Genomic DNA, 19,563 nt, shown 5'->3' with positions numbered 1-19,563 from the left:
AAGAGGAAGGATCCATCATATCACGAGAGACACTGGCCCTGACTAAGCCAGCTTGATCTTTTCCCTGTATAACAACCAGTGCAATCAAGAAAAGACGATCAAGAAAAGGTGATAGTTTTAGGTGAATCTCTTCACATTTGCCAGCCAGACCCACTCTCAAGAGAGGTATGTTGCCTACTAGTGACTTCGCCAAGAGTCTACTGAAACTTCTACAGTCCACAGGCTATTCCATCCAATGCTCTTCTTTCATGTGGGCACCAACAACACTGTCAAAAAGCAGTCCAAGGTATATCATGAAGGAATACAGAGCCCTTGTAGCAGCTGTAGGAGGCTCTAGAGCACAGGTGGTCTTCTCTTTGATCCTGCTGGTCAAAGGAAAAGGCTTTGAAAGGACCACTTGAATCCAGCAGATCAATGAGTGGTTGTGGAATGGGTGTCATATCCAGGGATTTGACTTCTTAGACCATGGGACTCTGATGAACCTGGTCTACTGGGGACTGATGGGATTCATCTGTCAGAGGAGGGGAAGAGCATCTTTGGCTACAGTTTTGTCCAGCTGGTGTAGAGAGCTTTAAACTGAAGTTGCTGGGGGAGGGGAACTCAACCCACCCAACTTTTACTGGCAAGCACCAGCACTAGATGCCCAGGATTCTTCCCCTTTTAAGAGACCCCACCTAGAGTACTGCGTCAAGTTCTAGAGTACCCATCACAAGAAAGACATGGACTTGGACCAGGTCCAGAGAAGGGCCAGAAAAATTATCAGAGGACTGAAATACCTCTCTTGTGAAGAGAGGCTGAGAGAGTTGGGATTATTTAGCCTAGAGAATAGAAGGCTCTGGGGAGTCCTTATTGCAGCCTTTCAATACTTAAAGAGGGCCTACAAGAAAGACAGGGAGAGACTCTTTGTCAGGGACTGTAGTAATAGGACAAGTGGTAACAGTTTTACACTAAAAGATGGTCATTTTAAATTAGTTGTATGAAATCCTTTACTACAATGGTGGTTAGATACTGGAACAAGTTGCTCACTGAAGTTGTGGATGCTCCATCCCTGGCAGTGTTCAAGGCCAGGTGGGATGGGGCTTTGAAGGTGCCCCTGCCCACAGCAGGGGGGCTAAAACGTCATGTTCTACAAATCATTCTATGATCCTTTCTGCTGAACCACCTTGCTGACCAACTTAAGGACCGTGAAGTAACTTACAGCTTGGTAAATGTTAAAAATAAAATTTAAAGCAACACATACACACTCCGGAACACAATGTTTCCCCATATTAGGAATACCAGCATTTGCCCAAGATGGGTACCCCAGCAGGTGTGTTGACAAGTACCCCAACATACTTACATGGCCACACAACTCCCCCATGCAGACATCAGTAGCATTACCAACTGAAAATGACCAAGACCTGCTGCAGGAACAATGCTTTGACATAGAGATGCAGCTTTGCAATTGTCAACTGTGTTGTTTTGTGGTTTTTTTTGGCAGATCACTGGTGTTCATTTTCTCCCTAGCAAAGATTCCACCACAGAAAGGAAAAGAAAATAAACTCCTATTGCAGGTTCAGATGCACTCTAGTTGCAAATCTCTATTCTCAATCTATCTAACATATAGACTGACTGGTGCTATTAATTCCATCCACAAACCCTAATCTGATTGAAACTTCGAAGTTGTTCTCAACAGATCAAAAGGGATAAAACACACACCTATATCATTATAACCTTATCAGTACTATTTCACAGTTCCCTTAGGACACTCACTGTTACTTAGAGGAAACAAACAGATCCATACAGGCAAATGCAAAACACAGAGGTTTTGGATTCACTTGGGGATCTCTTCACAACGAGATTTCATGGGTTCCACAAGCACTGTGCTTTGGAAAACACACCACCTGTTTTGCTCTTCACCAGAAGGCTCGTAACAGATGCTGAACTCAGTACATATCCTTCCAGAACAAATAACAGACTAGATATGTTATTTTATATAAAATAAAAACATAAGCTAGTTTTACCTCATGTCTGTCAGTTCACAGGGATGTTTTTCCTATTGCTCAATTTAGCACTGGATAGTCTGAAAGTTTTCCAGAATAACTAATGAATGGAACGTGGAATAGGAAGTTTTTTGATTTTTCATGTTTTGAAGCAGTTCTGCAGCTTGTTAAGACCCTACTGAAATGCCTCGTATTCTGTCACTGACAGAAGTGCCAGCTCTCTCCACCTTACTACAGAAAGAGAGCACAGAATGCCAGTAACAAAGGGCTTGACATTAACTGTCTCAACTAGCACAACCATATTGTTGCCTTTTTCTTCTGACTTAAGGGGAAGAGAGAGGAAATGAGTTGTGGGGAAAAAACGCCTCAGATAAAAGTCTGTGTATAAAACATACACATACTCAGTGCTGAGCATCTAGCTCCATTCTTTCAAACTTGGTCCATCCAAGGCCATACTTTCCAATCTCCGTATCTTCAAGCTCACTGCATGGCTTTAAAATGGTTGCCCCTAAGCCAAATACTGCTACTCCTGCTACTTGTTAAATTTAGAATTAAAAGTACAAACAAATCTTTTCAATGGCTAACTAATATGGTGCTTTGAGATGTGGAAGATCCAATTTCAAGTCTCTGATTTGCAAATGGATTGGAGCTTTGAAATAATATTCTCATGTCCAAGCAAAACATGTTAACCAAGAGTATCAGACATGTTATGATGGAAGAGCTACTTCACAAATTTCTAAAGGTTTCAGTGAAAGTTTGACATTTTTTCTTAAGACGTTATCATTGCTTTCTACACTGGCATGGTGTGACCTTTCTAAGACGTAGCTGTGCCAATTATAAAACTCCTCGTCTTTTAGTCCTGAAAGAGAAAATGGAAAAGAGATGGCAAACAAGCCATATGCATAAGACTACAGGATATGCAGGTGAAAGAAAAGTAATGCAAAACACAAAAAATCTAAAAAAAAAAAAAAAATCTTATGATCTTAAAAACTCCATACCAAAATTGTGAAAGTCGTCCCCTCCTTACCATATCTTTCTACTCCAGTTTTCTCCATATACTTCAACAGGACTTGAGTACTATTCATTTCAGGTACACCATTTCCAGTTTCTCAGTTCTTTTCCACTCAGAAAACACAGTGCAACAGGCAAAATACCTGCACCATCACATGGAAAACATGACTGCAAGTTACAGAACCTCATTAGGTCTCATTTTGGTATTTTTTTCCCTAATACCACTTGTAAGAGGAAGTGAAATGTTACTATTATTCTCCAGGGATAAACTGAGACCTATATTAATGGAATGATTTTCCCAGTGTTATACCACAAATCAAAAATAACAGGAGGTTAGACACCTTCCACATCTCATTAACTCCAAGTGGAGCCATTAACTTTGACTCTATATAAAGTCCTTTAACGCCATCATGACAACATGTTATAGCTAATGTGCATTACTTGTGTACCTCCCAGTCACAGCATTTCAAGAATACTAAACAGGGCAAAGCATTCTTGTCCTCACCCTCCCATACAGACAGTTCAAAGGAAATTAGATGCATGTGGTTAGAAATAAAAAAATATTTGCTATGGAATGAGCAAAAATTGCTCCAAAAATAAATACATTTTTTATCCTGTCTTCCCCTCCTATCAAAAAAAATCACAGATTCTTGTCAACAGCTCCATAAAATTGCTTTTGTCAAGCAAAAATAAAGCCATTAAAACAAAACATAAAATGATACTGCTACTTAAAAAAAATTCTTCCTTTTAATAAGTATAAACAGGGAACACCCATCAGCCTTATATGTATGCCACAGGAGATGCTCTACCCTCCTTGTTCATTTAAAACACAGTGTTTCTTTACCTTTGTTAATATTTAGCTAATCAATAAGGGTATCTTGCCCTGAAAACTTCTCATTTGAATTCAACTTCCAAGACACCTCAAAACCAATGGAACACTAGCTTGCCTCCCTTCCTCCCCTAAATCTACTGTGTAGCATTGTGACATTTTTACAGGAAAGCCTCGAATTTTGACCTCTCTCAATCCAACATTTAATGACATTGTGAGAAGAATCAAAAGCAAGCTATATTTTGAGCCAATGTGAAAACATTAACATAAAGCAAATTAAATCAGCATGACTTCTGACATAACAGTGAACTAAAATTGAATGGCATCCTAGAGACTGAAGATTAGTTAAGCAATGAACAAACATGAGCCACTGCTATATGATAAAATAATTGGACAAAGCATAGTAGTTTAACATAGGGGATCATATTCATTTGCTTCACAGCTTCTGTCTGAAAATGGGGGTCCACACATACCTGTGCTTTTTAAAATTAATCATGACTATTAGAAAATTTAATTTTGAAATTAATGCTACAGAATTTGTTGTTTCCTTTTGAAAGAGAGATACCAGTGCTCCATTACGCTGTAGTACTTAGTGGTACAGTAACGAAGAAAAAAATATATATGTATATATATATATATTAATGTTTGTCTAGAATGCTCTTTAGGCATGGCTAGCCCTCTTTCATTTTACACATTCCAATGTAGACAAAGCATTTTCAAAGATTAATTAAAAGCAAACTCACAAGGGACATGAGATCTGTCACTCTCAGTACAAACTACATGTAAAACGAAAATTATGAAGAACAGAAGAAACCTACTCTGGAGCATGCATTTTCCTTTTACAGCATTGTCAAACACAACCTATTTGCTGTTTAGTAAAGTCAAACAAACCTGAAAAGTTTCTATGACAACTGAAAACTAATGACACCGAGGAGTTTGAGACACAGATAACACATTTAATTTCCTTGTAGCTACAATAAAACTGGAAAGGAAGAAAGAAGTGTATTATGCCTTGCAAGAACATCATGCTGCTGGATTTAGCTGACATGGTGTATAACATCAGATTTCTGGAAAGCAGATGCTTCCAGATGCTTCCAGGTACTCCCCGGGAGTACCATATTCAGCAGGAAGGTTAGGAATCAGTTTGGAGAAAATAGGCAAGCAAGCAAACAAACCTGGCTCTGAAAACAACCAAACCTTTCCCACTCTTTAGAAATTCATTGTGTTAATATTAACATCACAGATTTTCCTAGATCCCTGCAGACTGTCTTTGTTCAAAGAAAGGCTGATTTCCATTTCATTTTGGATATACACCAGCGCCTGAAACACAGTGCATTAGAACAAAACTTCGTATTTCAACTTTTTATTAAATCTTGTAGTTGTCTGATATTCCTAGAACAACATGCACTCTCCCTCCTGGCAAATATAATGACTGGTTTTTGAATCTCATATATACTGCACAGCTCAAATCATAAGTACTACTTTTAATTATTTTTGCTTTTTTTTTTTTTTTTGTATTCACAGTTTGGTTCTCTGTCCCTTTTATGGCTAATTTATTTATGAACAAGTCATTGACTTCCCTTTAAACTTTTGTTTTTAACCCCTACTCTGCAGACCTGTGTATTCCATGGTCTTAGACTAATAAGTACAAATGCAACATACAGTTGCCCCCATCAACCCCTTCTGGAGATTCGTAAATTCAAAAACATTTGAAAAATAATCATGCCAAGTGTTTCAATTCAGACAGCAGCTCACAGGTTTTCTCACAAAGGTGTCTCATCAGTCCCTGCTTCTGCTACCTATGGCACTGGGAGAATATGGCACTAATGAATCAAGAAAAATAAAAAGCTTATTGGTTAATAAATCTGAAAGGAAGAAAAATCTCAGCTCGAATTTTAATAAAGCAAAACTGAATAGCAAGTAAAAGCCATGTTTAATAAAAAAAATCACTGCACCTTTGCTTACTCATCAGTTCAGCAAAGCTGTATAACCAAAAGTGGAGAAATGTTATTTCCATAAAGGTTTCTCCAGAGTCCACTTATTTCTTTTCATGAGGACACAGGCATTATGGGTCTGGACAGTGACAAAGCAGGAAATGAACAGGAAAAATAAAAAACTCCACTAGATATTCCCATCCGTTATCAACAAACTACAGAACAGCACAGTACTTTTGCATTCCTCTTTCCATGATGTACAGCCATTTTCATGAGTCAGGCAGTTACAGCCTGGAACACTTGCTGGAAGAATTGTTCCTGTGAGATTGAGGAAAGAAGGCTGGAAAGATGATAGCAACAGGGAGGTCTGCTAGACTTTACGTGTCCTTTATCTCCACCAAATCATGCTTGCTATGTGTGTATCATGCTTGATTTGTGTACACTTCGTTGGTCCTGTGAGCTAAAGTTTAGATGTAGTAAATGGGGAAAAGAATCCCGGTAAATATTTGTTTATTTTCCTAGTTTTCCACACCTAAGATTTCCATTCTCTTGCCTGAAAGAAGAAAGAAAAAGGAAAAAAGATAACCCAGAAATGAATTAGCAATACATTACTGAAATATACCACAAATCAAACCCACTTAATGCAATTTTCCAGCAAAGCTTTTACTGATTTAAGCCAAAAACCAAAACTGCAGCTGGCAGAGCAAAGGAATAGCATATGTCAATTCCCAGTTCAGCTTAGTCATCGTCACTATATTGCAGGATATTTGAAGGTTACACCTGATTAACCCAAGTTAACGATCTTATTTTCTAGTACTTAGATCCCACTTAAAATGAAACTGGAGAATGCAATCCTTTGTCTGCATGCCCAGGCCTTCCCAACAGCACATATGGTAATTCAGCCTCAGATTTCTCGGAAAATCTTTTGCAAGCTCATATTAACAGGAAATGGGCTGTACTCCATGGGAAGAACAGACTGCTTCACTTTTTCTTTTTCTGTGAAGATGCATGTAAAAAGGAAATGAATGTGATAAGGATAAAAATACACTTTATCATGTCTACTGACCTTTCTCAGTCAAAGCATCTGGGGAGGATTGCACTCAAGTCACCATGGTAAAAAAGAACAGGAGGGTTTTTGCTAAAAGGAACTTATTTTCTTTCAAACTGCTACAATACTGAATTTTCCTGTTTTCTATTCTCCTTTCTTTTCCCCATATACACTTGTTTCAGTTTTTTTTCTCCTTTGTGCCATAACGCATTTTCACTAAAATTCACTTTCGTCTTAGAAAATGTTGCCACACTTTGCTTATACATGAAGTTATCAGAGTCTATACCTCACATTTCAAGTAAAAATGAGATATGTAATTAGTATGAAGGCACCTAGCTGCCTTTGTGATGCCACCACTCACTTCTTCAACAAGGAAAACAGAACTAAGCAAAACAAACAAACCAAAAAAGAAAAATAGAATCCCATCCTTCCCCCCCAACTTTTATCAAAATGACTAAACTTCCACCGTAGCAAGACAGTTAAACAAAATTCAGTTTTAAATGATGTCACAATGAAACATAGGTAGCTGGGAAAGCGTCCTCTTAATCTTTCCATATTGCAACAGCTGGTTATGAAATGTGATGTTTAAATGGCAGCACTACAGCTATGAAGAACTTTTTGGCAAGCAGTTAAAAAAAAAGAAAATATGGTGTAGAGGTTAAACATGAAATTTCTCTGGTAAAGATCTCTACTTAACTCTGCCTTAAAACTGAGAAGTCATGCAGTGGTAAGGACCATTCAACAGACAGAGTCAATTTAAGATAAGAATCTGTATTATGTTAAGAGGTTCAGGCCTTCACATCACATTTCATTAATGCAAGACATGCAGCAGGATATGTGATGGACCTCTGAGGAATTCTGAGATTTCATTTCCTATATTCTTTTTAAAGGTACATGCCATGCAGGATGAAAAAAAATCAGTAGAGGAGACAAACTTATTACTCTCTTGATGCATCTTAAACTGTCATGGAATACTTCCCAGAATCAAAAAAGGACCTCAAAATAATATCCTTTCTTTGGCTTTTCTTTTATTTTTATCTTTTTAAAGTAATAACTAAAATGAAAAGAAGTTGGAGCTTCAAGGTTAGGACCTATGCCTTCCCTTCTTTTTGTAGTATTAGAAACGAGATTTAAGAAAACATGTACTTGTCAGGATTCTTTTTTATTTAAAAATACTGAAATTTTGAAAATTTGTTGATCTTATTTTCTATCCTTCAAAAATAAGATCCAACAGTTCCAGAAAGTCTGTTTAAACAGAGTTGCCAACTTTGATTTTTAAGAAATTTTAGGAGAACTGTTACATAGAACTGTTACATTTCAGTTTTTGGATACAAAAACAGTGCCCACGGCATTTTAATTTATTTATTTAAATGTTTCAGTCTTCCTACAGTTCTCTGCAATGAAAGTCTATAGTCAGAAATAACCCATGAAATAAAATGAAGGGCATCAGAATAGCTCTTATTTTGCTAGATATTTGACTTGAATTAGTAAAGCAGGACTAAAATCATCCCCCCTTCTCTGGTCAAAAGAATGTATGTGACAAAATAAAGCAAGTAGTATTTGAACACATAGCAGCTTGTTTATTTTTTAGCACATGAAGTTCCTAGCAGCTGCATTGGGTTAATATATGAGGGTCCTGATGTCCTTACAAAGCTTCAAGATACATGGCTCATGAGAAATGAAAAGAAAGGATCTCTTTGGAAACAGACATCCAAGCTGAAAATAATCAATAAAATCCACATTCTGAAGAAAAAGAGCATCCGTGAATTTCATCAGTCTTCAACAGTCTTCCAGCAGCCATGACACTGAGAGTTTAACTACAATTCTTGCTATATAACCCACATTAAGAGCAGCAATACAGGCAAGTGGCTAATTATATGTAGCAGTAATTTAGAGCGGGCATATGTATTGCTTATTTATACGAGAACTAAAAGGTTGGAATTCCTTGTCTAGAATGAATGAGGATAAATCCACATTTCAGTAGAAAGTTGCAATGCAAAAACATTTTGGTTACTTTGACCACAGTACTGCCCTTCCCGATTATCCAAAGATCTCAACTACTCGTCCTTCATGTTCTCAATATTCTACAGTCAAAATATAGGAACTTGCTTACAGCTAATATGGTCACAGATGATCCTACTTCAGAACAACAGAACTCTTCACTAAACAGATAGCACAACACCTAATCTAAGAATGTAACTATGTCACATCGAAAGCAAAAAAAAACACCAGTCAATCTCACTCTCAGTAATAAGTATATAAAAAAAGAGAATCATAGAACGGCTTGGGTTGGAAGGGACCTCAAAGATCATCTAGTTCCAACCACCCTGCCATAGGCAGGGATGCCACCCACCAAATCAGGTTACCCCATACAACCTTGCCTTGAACACCTCCAGGGATGGGGCATCCACAACTTCTCTGGGTAACCTGTTCCAGTGCCTCACTACTCTTACAGGGAAGAATTTCCTCCTAATGTCTAATCTACATCTATCCTCTTTTAGTTTAAGACCATTCCTCCTTGTCCTATCATTGTCTACCTAAGTAGAGTCCTTCTCCATCCCTTTTATAAGACCCCTTTAAGTACTGAAAGGCTGCAATGACGTCTCCCTGGAGCCTTCTCTTCTCCAGGCTGAACATCCCCAGCTCTCTCAGCCTTTCTTCATAGGAGAGGTGCTCCAGCCCTCTGACCATCTTCATGGCCCTCCTCTGGACTTGTTCTGACAGGTCCACATCTTCCCTGTGCTGGGAATCCCAAACCTGGATGCAGCAGTGCAGGTGGGGCCTCACAAGGGCAGAGCAGAAGGGGACAATCATCCCTCAACCTCCTAGTCATGCCTCTTTTGATGTGTGTTGGAAGAAGCCAGGTGAAGGCCAGGATGCAGTTGGCCTTCTGGGCTGCAAGCACGCACTGCTGGCTCATGTCAAGCCTTTTGTCCACCAGAACCCCTAAATCCTTCTCCACATGGCTGCTCCCAATGAGTTCTTCTCCCAGCCTGTACTCAAGTCTGGGATTGCCCCAGCCCAGGTGCAGCACCCTGCACTTGGATTTGTTGAACCTTATGCAGTTCACATGGGCACACTTCGCCAGCCTGTCCTGGTCCCTCTGAATGGCATCTCTTCCTTCTTTGCTATCAACTGCACCACTTAGCTTGGTGTCATCTGCAGACTTGCTGAATATACACTGGATCCCATTGTCTATGTCACTGATAAAGATATTAAACAGTACCGGACCCAAGACAGACCCCCGAGGAACACCACTTGTCACCAGCCTCCACTTGGACATAGAACCATTGACCACAACATTGACCCACTTACAGTGGGAGGGACTCTGCTCACCCAGCCCCCACTTAGAGGTCTGGGGACTCAAGAGATGTGGGAAGTCCAGTGAAGACCAGGGCAAAGAAGTTAAGTACCTCAGCCTTCTCCATATCTGTTGTTACCAGTTGTCCACCTTCATTTGTCAGAGGTGGTATGCTCTCCTTGGTCTTTCTTTTGCAGCCAATGTACCTGCAGAATCCCTTCTTGTTATTCTTTGCATCCCTCACAAAGTTTAGTTCTGTCAATGCCTTGGCTTTCCTGATCCTGCACATCCAGACGTTTCTGTACTCTTACCAGGGCACGTGGCCCTGTTTTGACCAGCTGTGCGCTCCCTTTTTTTTGCCTAAGCTTGACCAGCAGGGCCTTGTTCAGCCATGCCAGTTTCCTACCTTCCCTGCTTGATTAATTACATATGGGAATAGAGAGCTCTTGCACTCTGAGGAAAATATCCTCAAACAGTTGCCAGCTCTGAAAATAGATTTCACCTACAGTTTTGCCTGCAATAATATTAAATAGAATTCCAGCTTTTTTTCTTTTTTTTTTTTCCTAGAACTAGTAAATGTTTAATTCAGAGACCACATAAATCTCTGGCTTCATCTTTGCCAGTAAACTAAAACAGGTTAGGCCACTTTCTCCATCAGTACTGTTCAATCACCAGCAGGTCACAGAGTACTTTGGGCCCACTGTGGTGGTTTTACTCAGGTGGGCAGCTGAGCTCCAACACAACTGTTCTCTCACTCCCCCACCTCAAAGGGAAAGGGGGAGAAAATAAGACGAAAAGGGCTCAAGGGTTGCGATAAGGACAGGGAGATCACTCAACAATTACTGTGACGGGCAAAACAGAGTCAGAGTAGGGAGATTAGTAAGATTTATTGCCTGTTACCAGAAAAGTGAGAAACAAAGGAAAGAAACTAAAAACACCTTCCCCTATCCACCCTCTTCCACCTCCTCCCCACAAGCAGCTCAGGGGAACAGAGCAATGGGGGTTGCACTCAGTCTATAGCACTTCTCTTCCACCGCTCCTTCATGGTCACTCTCTGACCCTGCTCCAATGTGGAGTCCCTCCCACGGGATGCAGTCCTTCTCAAACTGATCCTGTGGGACTTCTCACAGGCAGCAGCTCTTCAAGAACTGCTCCAAATATGGATCCGTACCACTGGGTCCATCCATCAGGAGCATGCTGCTCCAACCTGGGTCCCCCACAGGCTGCAGCTCCTGCCAGGTCACCTGCTCCTGTGTGGTCCCCTCCCCACGGGCTAAAGGTCCAACCCAAAATCTGCTCTGGCAGGGGTTCTCCAGAGGCTGCAGCCTCCTTCAGGCCATATACATCTGCTCCACTGGGGACTCCTCCATGGGCTGCAGCATGGAAATCTGCTCCACCATGGTACTCCATGGGCTGCAGGGGGACAGCCTGCTCCACCACAGACCTCTCCACAGGCTGCAGGGGAACTTCTGCTCCGGCACCTGGAGCACCTCCTCCCTCTCCTTCTTCACTGACCTTGGTGTCTGCAAGGCTGTTTCTCACTCCTCGCTCTCCCAGCTGCTGTTGTGCAGCAGTTTTGGTGTTCGTTCTTTTCGCCCCTTTTAAATATGCTTTCACAGAGGCACAAACAAGATCACTTATGGGCTTGGCTCTGGCCAGCAGCAGGGCCCTTATCTAATATGGGGCAGCTTCTGGATTCTTCTCACAGAAGCCACCCCTATGGCCCCCCTCTAACAAAACCTTGTCACATAAACCCACTAGACCCAGGTTAACCAGCACTGCCCCATGTTCACTGTTCACATAAAACATGTTCACATGTTCACTGTTCACATAAAACATGTTATTGATGGTAATGACTGGTAACAAGTTGCTGCAGGTTTAAAATTGTTGCTGAATCACAATGACAAATTTTCCCTGTTATAATCAATATGTAGGTTGTATATACAACACAAAACAATGAGTAACCACAGTTGACAACATAGATCTAATACTGTGAGCTGCAGACATAAGAAAGGGCTGCTTTTCTACTTTCAATTTTAGCAGTAGTGCCATACAGAAACCTCAGACTGTGGTATGTGTTAGTTCATAGAAGCAGCAGGTCAAAATTAGGATGGACCTTCTATACATTCGTATTCACATTACTAATAATAATACTATGAATCGCTGATTTTGTTTTCCATTCTTTCTTTTAAAAGACAATAATTAAGAAAAGAATGAACCAACACTTTTATAGCACCTTTTTAGATAACATCTTTACCTGTATTTTGCCAGGAAGGAAATCAAGACACAAATAATGTGCAAAGTGACTTGCCCAATTCACATATCAAGGCAGAAATGAGATGTAGAATTCCTAACTACCAATGGCTGCATCACGTAACTACAATACAGAGTTCTCAGCCGACATTGGGAAATCAGCTGTTGACTGCCTAGTTCTAGAAATGATACTAGCAGGTGGCAGCACTGGTTCAATAAATAAGTTACATAACATCCTCCAGAAGTATTTAATGGGAGCTAAAAATAACCAACTTCAATTACTCCCACCTGAAAACACCTGTCATTTTTTTTAATTCCTATCCTGAGCAAGCATGGACTAATTTCCTCTCTTCCGCCACCAAAAAACAAAACAAAACAAAAAAAATACAAGCCCCAACCAAATGATCCTGTTTGTACTTTCAAACTGATATGAGACATCTGCACGTTAAAACAATTAATGGTTTGTGGGTTTCATGATTTGTGTGTGTGTTTGGTGTGTGTTTTTTGTTGTTGTTTTGTTTGTTTGTTTGTTTCACACACAGACAAAAGGAAATAAGGTAGTAAGGACAACTATACCAAGTCACTGCATCATGGACATATCAACAAGTTCATTTTAGGAAGAATCCTGAACAGCAGAAAACAATCTAGCAAATCCTTAAATGCCTTACAAAATGCTCAGTAAAATAACCCAATTGCTTTATGGGATAGGGCACACACTAATAAGCTTCAGGATTAGACCTTTTATTTGCTGTGCCCTCATAGAGGAAAGTGGATGGTACAGTACTGAAGAAATTATAGACAGCTACAGGAATAACCTAACCTATAACCTAATAAAACCTGATGGATATCACTAGTGCCAACAATACTCACCAGTTCGTAGTTGCTCAGAAGAAAGCAAGGTGTCACCACCTAGAACAAAAAACAGTAATAAAATAAGGAAAAAAAAAAAAAAAGATTCTTCCTTTGCAAATTACCTAAATCTATTTATTGAGATCCCTCGAATACTGTCAAATCTAGGCAGAGTCAAAGGGGCACTAAGCAGACCAGGTACAGAACAGGAGTGTCCATGTCTGATCTTGGCTACATTGCTTTCCCTCAACTCCCGGAATAGTTAATAAATATTGTGTGCTTTGCTGACATACTGTAAGCAGTGAAAAAGGTTCAAGGGTAATTCCTTCCTTCAGGTCACATATGCAGGGAAGCATGAACGGCTTTTTTCACCACCACTACCCAGCCTCTGCAGCATTCTTCCAAGATCATCTCAGTTCTAATTAGTAAGTAACTATTCTGCTTTTTAATGAGTCTAGAAATCAGTAATTCCCATCATCTTTTCTTTGTGCTAAATTTTGTTATGGGATGTGGGCTGAGCAGGGCAAGTAGAACAGATATTTTGTGGACTAACATAGTTTCAGAGGCTTGGCTCCAAAGACCCAGAGACATAAAATTGCAAGCAGTCACATCGGCCTTGAGGCAAGTAGATATATATTATGTTCTCTCTCACCTGAAAATACTTACATTCATACAATATATACAGCAACGTCAACTTCATATGAATAAATATGTACAGTTCCCTGAAGTTAAAACACTTCTTAATATGTTCCATATACATCACAAAAAGAACTTTGAATATTCAAAAACAAAAAGAAAGCAAGGAAAAGCATGACCAACTAGGATTACGTAACAATCTAGGGAAAGCAAATAGTCGTTTCTTTCTACATGTATGGGGAGCCCATACAGCAGGCACCCTCAGACATCACACATATAATTGAATGACTGTGGCTCATCAATTTACTCCATTTAGATGAGCTTCAGTAATAGTAATCAAGAATGCTCACTTTAACAAGTACCTTGAGGTTAACCCCAAGGAAAGCAGTTTCTTTTAATATGTCCAATTTTATACTTATAGCTCTCCTGGACAGGCTCACCTCTCAGACAGCAGAGGGGAGCCAAAAACTCTGTAACACCTGAACTACAAAGGGAATTTTCTCTAAGGAATTGACCTGTCCTATCAGCTCTCAAGGCACAGTACATGGAGTGGTTTATGGAGCAGGAGCCTGACATGTCATTTATAATCCTTGGATTAATAAAAAAGTATCACAGAATCACAAATTGTTAGGGATTGGAAGGGACCTTGAAACATCAACTAATCCAATCCCACTGCCAGAGCAGGAACACCTAGATCAGATCACACAGGAACGCGTCCAGGTAGGTTTTGAATGTCTCCAGAGAAGGAGACTACACAACCCAGCTCTCCAGGCAGCCTGTTCCAGTATTCTGTCACCCTCACTGTGAAAAAGTTTCATCTCATATTTAAGTGGAACCTCCTATGTTCCAGCTTGCACCCATCTGAAATGTATTTGAAGAAGCCATTTCTGTTTTCCTTGACCCCTCTTGCAAGGTTTAATTCTAAGGAGGCCTTAGCTTTCCTAGTTGCATCCCTATATCCTCTGACAACAGTCTTATATTCCTCCCAAGTGGCGTGCCCCTCCTTCCATGATCTGTAGACTCTCTTCTTCCACTTGAGTTTGCCTAGCAGTTCTCTGTTTAACCATGAAGATCTCCTGGCTCCCTTTCTTGACTTCCTACCTGTTGGGATGCTCTGATCCTGAGCTTGGAAGAAGCAGTGCTTGAATGCTAACCAACTATCTTGGGCCCCTTTACCTTCAAGTACCCTGCCCACGGGATTTCCCCTACCAATTGCTTCAAAAGGCCAAAGTTGGCCCTACTGAAGTCCAGGGTTGCGATTCTGCTCAGTATTTTGTTCCTGCCACATGAGATCTTGAACTCCACCATCTCATGGTTGCTGCAACCAAGGCTGCCCTCAACCTTCACCGCTTCAACCAGTCCCTTCTTGTTAGTGAGGACAAGATCCAGCATCACTCCTCTTCTAGTTGGCATATCCACCATTTGCATCAGGAAGTTATCGTCAATGCACTGGAGGAACCTCCTGGACTGCGGATGGCTGGTTGAGTAGGCCTTCCAGCAAATGTCAGGGTAGTTGAAATCTCCCACAATAACCAGGGCCTGTAATTGCAAGGCTGCTATCAACTGCCTGTAGAAGGCCTCGTCAACTCCCTCATCCTGATCAGGTAGCCTGTAATAGACACCCACAACAGTATCCCCCATGCCAGCCTGCCCCTTAATTCTTAGCCAAGACTCTCAACTCACTCCTCATCCACCCCTGGACGGTACTCAATACGTTGTAGTTGCTCTCTCATGTAAAAAGCAACTCCAGCACCTCGCCTTGCTGGCCTGTCTTTCCTGAGAAGGACGTACCCATCCATGGCCACATTCCAGTCATCTGAGCTGTCCCACCACATGTCTGTAATTGCCACCAGATCATAATCTCCTGACTGAACATGGATTTCTAACTCCTGCTTATTCCCCATGCTATGTGCATTGGTGTACAGGCACTTCAGGGAGCGAGCTGAGCACGCCAATTTCACCCTAGGGGGGTGGTGGGAGGCCTCCTGGTATTCATCACTGCTAGAGCGCTGCCCCACCAGTGCAAACCCAGCTACAACCCATCCCCCTTCGGATCTAGTTTAAAGCTCTCCAAATGAGCCCTGCTAATTCGTGTCCCAGAACCCTTTTTCCCCTGTGAGATAAACCTTTCCCACTTATTACTATCAGGCCTGGTGTCTTACAAAACCGGCCATTGTCAAAGAACCCAAAGCGCCCTGCCTGTAGCACCAGTCACATAGCCAAGCATTTATGGACTGGATCCTTCTATTCCGTCCCATGTCATCACCCGAGAACGAAAGGAGGGAAGAGAAAATAACTCATGCCCCAGACTCTTCCACCAACCGTCCCAAGGCCTTGAAGTCTTTCTTCATTTCCCTCAGACTACAGGATGCAGCTTCCTCCCCACCTACCTCGAAGATCAGTAGTGGGCAGCAGTCTGTCGAGCGCACCAGGTTGGGGAGTGTCCTGGTGATATCCCTGATCCAGGCTCCAGGCAGACTGTGGGCTTCCCTATGATGAGAGTCAACCCTGCATATTGGGCCCTCTGTTCCTCTCAGAAGGGAATCTCCTACTACAATTATCCTTCATTCTTTCTTACTGAAGGCAGTCTTGAGGCACGGTGTTGACTGCCTCTTCCTACATGACCTCATAGGTGGGCCTTCCACCACATCCTCGCCTATCTCTCTTTCAAGATCCAGGGCCTCAAACCTATTATGGCGGGGCACCTGGGGAAGAGAGTTAGGTAGGGAGGGGGGTTGCCCATAACCCTGAACTGGGACTCACTTCCAGCCCTCCTTGTCTTTTTGGTTTCCTCCCTCTGCCCAACAGCAACAGGGCAGGGGCTCCACCACCCTCTGGAGGGCACCCACCGGCGCCCTTCTCTCTGACATGCAAGGGAGTTAACTCCACCAGGCAACCTCCTGCTCACATGCTCTGATGCTCCTTAGTCTCTCCACCTCCTTGAGCTCAGCCACTCAGCCATGGCGAGAAGCCCTTTCACCTGAGCACAGGCAGTCTCCCCGCTGCCCTCCACCAACAGTGGCAGGCTCAGGCACTCCCTGCAGCCAGAGGCGCCTGAACAGCCGCATCTCTGGGCAGGCCCTGCGTCTGGGTCACCACAGCCTTTTCAGAGTAGAGCCCTCTGCCGAGTGGACACCATGCTAGGTTTGTAATCTCACAGACTGCCGTTAGTTGGTGCAGAGCTCCTGCACCTTGCCACACCAGCAAACCGCAAGAATAAAAAGACACATCTAGTCCTGCATGCAGCACAGAAAAAAAAAAAAAGGAAAGCTGATTACACCAGAACAATCCACTCAGGTCTTACTCTCAGAAATAGCTTTTAACCACCAGCATGGAAGGGTTGGCATCTCCACAGACGGGTCCTTACTTGTGAAAGAGATACACTTCTAATTCTCAGCTATAGGTAAAATATTACACACTCATGTAATAATTGGAACCGCTGCAGAATAAAATTGTCATCCCTGGATCACATAAATATAATCTGTTTTATCCCTTCTCTCTGCTGTTAAACTCTGTTAAATAATCAAGTATCTACTTCCCCATGACTAACCACAATACAGCTCTCCTATAACCTCCTCAATAATTACAGCTGACTCACTGCCTAAGGAAAAGCCCCTTTATTCTGACACAAGAGCACTAGGGACATTCGCTGACAAAAAAAAAAAAAAAAAAAGCCTTTTACAGATCTTTTTTTGGCAGATCTGTGGCATCTTATTCAGGCAATTCACCGAAACACAGGGGCTGTGAGAAAATGGGAGCTAACATAAGGGTCGACACTTCTGTAATTATTTTTTCCCTGAGTTTCACTATGCCTACAATGCCTGTACAGTAACCTGACTTTACAGATAGACTCCACTTTCTTCTGGTTGCAGGTCTTGCACTGTTGCTTTGTTTTCACAAAGATCAACACCCATGTGAGATGGTACCACTCTGGGCCTACCGAACAGTCACATAATACCCTTCCCAGTGTATACAGCAACCTCTTTGCCCTGCACACTTTTATAACTGTGTTGTCACTAAACTGCAGACCACTCAAATGCATTATTCACAGCCAGACTTGCGTGTGCTGCTACTCTTTTCTAGCTACTTGACTTAATGCAAGACACACTGAATCACTCCAGGTGCACAGACCTTTTGTCTGAATGCACATGCACAAATAGCGTATTTCTTCTCAGATGAAGGAAAACAGTCAAATATCCTGATTTCAGTTCTAACAAGCAGTTTCAAGAAGTTCTACTGTTAATTCAGATATAGGTTAAAAGCAAAGTGCTGACGTGTTCACAGGGAGGCTATCATGAGGTCCAGACAACCAGAGTCGAGGCTATATGAGTTGTCCTAATTCTATTTCCTGGTTTGCAAAGGCTTGAGATGTGCTAAAATTAGCATTTAGAGGAAAAGTACACAACTGAAAAGCAAAATCGCAGGACTTCAATTTAATACAAATCTGGAGATCAAAGAAAATGTATAAGCACCTCATTCATTGGTTTAAAAACTTACATATACAGTGCACCAATTGTGCAAAACAAACTTCAGATTTTCTTGATCCCTGCTGAAGCTACAGTTAATTGTAAAAAAAAAAAAAAACATTTACAATGAACAAGTTTGTCAGCTTTCAATAATAGTATCTTTATTCTTGAACAAAAGATACTGGATACATTACTATAATATTTCATAGTTCAGTAGTTCAGCACAAACAAGATACATTTAACCTCTACACTTCTGCATGTTCACTTATTAAAAAGGAAAAAACAGAATCTGGGAATTCCCCGTGTGTTTTTTAAAAATAGGTACCTCCTCCATGCCCAGATACACACATGCATATAGACACATTAGTCTACCCACATATAACAAGGTAAATATCTGAAAGCCAAACCACCTGTCCTTGTACACATAACGCATATTGAATGAAAACACCTTCCTAGTGTGATACTTCCAGAATCAAGTTTTGCTTTGAAAAAGTCCTGTACTTGTGGAAGAAGATTTAAAATAATCCCTCTGATGAAGAATTCTGACTCCAATGAATCTGTGGGTAATTTTCCTACCTACAATTGTAACACCAGTCACGAGTTAATGAGTAACTGAACAACATGAGATAAATGTCAACTCAAACAAGAAAAAATGTCAACAAATGGCATGACACCTGGCACTAAGGAAGTAAAATATATCCCCGCTTCTTTTAATGGAGACACAACCAGTGCCCTCCACTGTTTCATAAGAGGCCATTTTCTTGGAAATCCTATAGTTACATGTCAGTACATTTTTCACTCCCAGATGCGCCTTTTTTTGTATTTCCCTTATTTTTCATCTTTTTTTCACAGAAGCAAGTGATCTTCCAGAAGAAGAGCCATCTTCAAAGAATGAACCAAATATTATCAAAGCTGCATTTCAAAGTCCAAATCTGACACTATTAGACTACTATTTCAAAGGCATACAACTTAACCATTTAACTACAAAGAATCACATTCTTCCAAGCTATAGTTTTAACATGTAAGAACCACTAGCATTTCTGCCACAACCTACGTGGAACACAAAGGGTGTGCAGAAGGAAAAATCTTCATCAAAAAAAATATGTGACCTAAGTAACCTGTCCATTCTAGTTCACTACTAATACAGTTCACTAAGCTTTTCACAAAATTGAGGAAAAAGGGTGAAGAGAAAAATGAAGCCACTGAAAACCTCTAAATAATGTACAGTTACAATTATGTTAGGAGAAGTCATAG

General features: G+C 41.1%; 1 protein-coding gene across 13 annotated transcripts in view; it reads right to left on the bottom strand.

The window, feature by feature from the left end:
• TNS3 (tensin 3) overlaps positions 1 to 19,563 on the bottom strand; it is a 258,576-nt gene that overhangs the window by 145,598 nt on the left and 93,415 nt on the right. For 9 of the 13 annotated variants that reach the window (XM_066992134.1, XM_066992142.1, XM_048054129.2 and 6 more), the window contains one exon: positions 13,229 to 13,267. The exons of the other annotated variants lie outside the window; for them this stretch is intronic. In XM_066992134.1, coding sequence (XP_066848235.1) covers positions 13,229 to 13,267 — 39 coding nt within the window. The remainder of the gene's footprint in view (positions 1 to 13,228; positions 13,268 to 19,563) is intronic. 13 annotated transcript variants of the gene reach the window in all.

Source organism: Anser cygnoides, chromosome 2 (assembly GCF_040182565.1).
Source record: "Anser cygnoides isolate HZ-2024a breed goose chromosome 2, Taihu_goose_T2T_genome, whole genome shotgun sequence".
NCBI lineage: Eukaryota > Metazoa > Chordata > Aves > Anseriformes > Anatidae > Anser > Anser cygnoides.
Note: the sequence above shows the minus strand (reverse complement) of the source record. Positions and strands in the feature narration are given on the sequence as shown.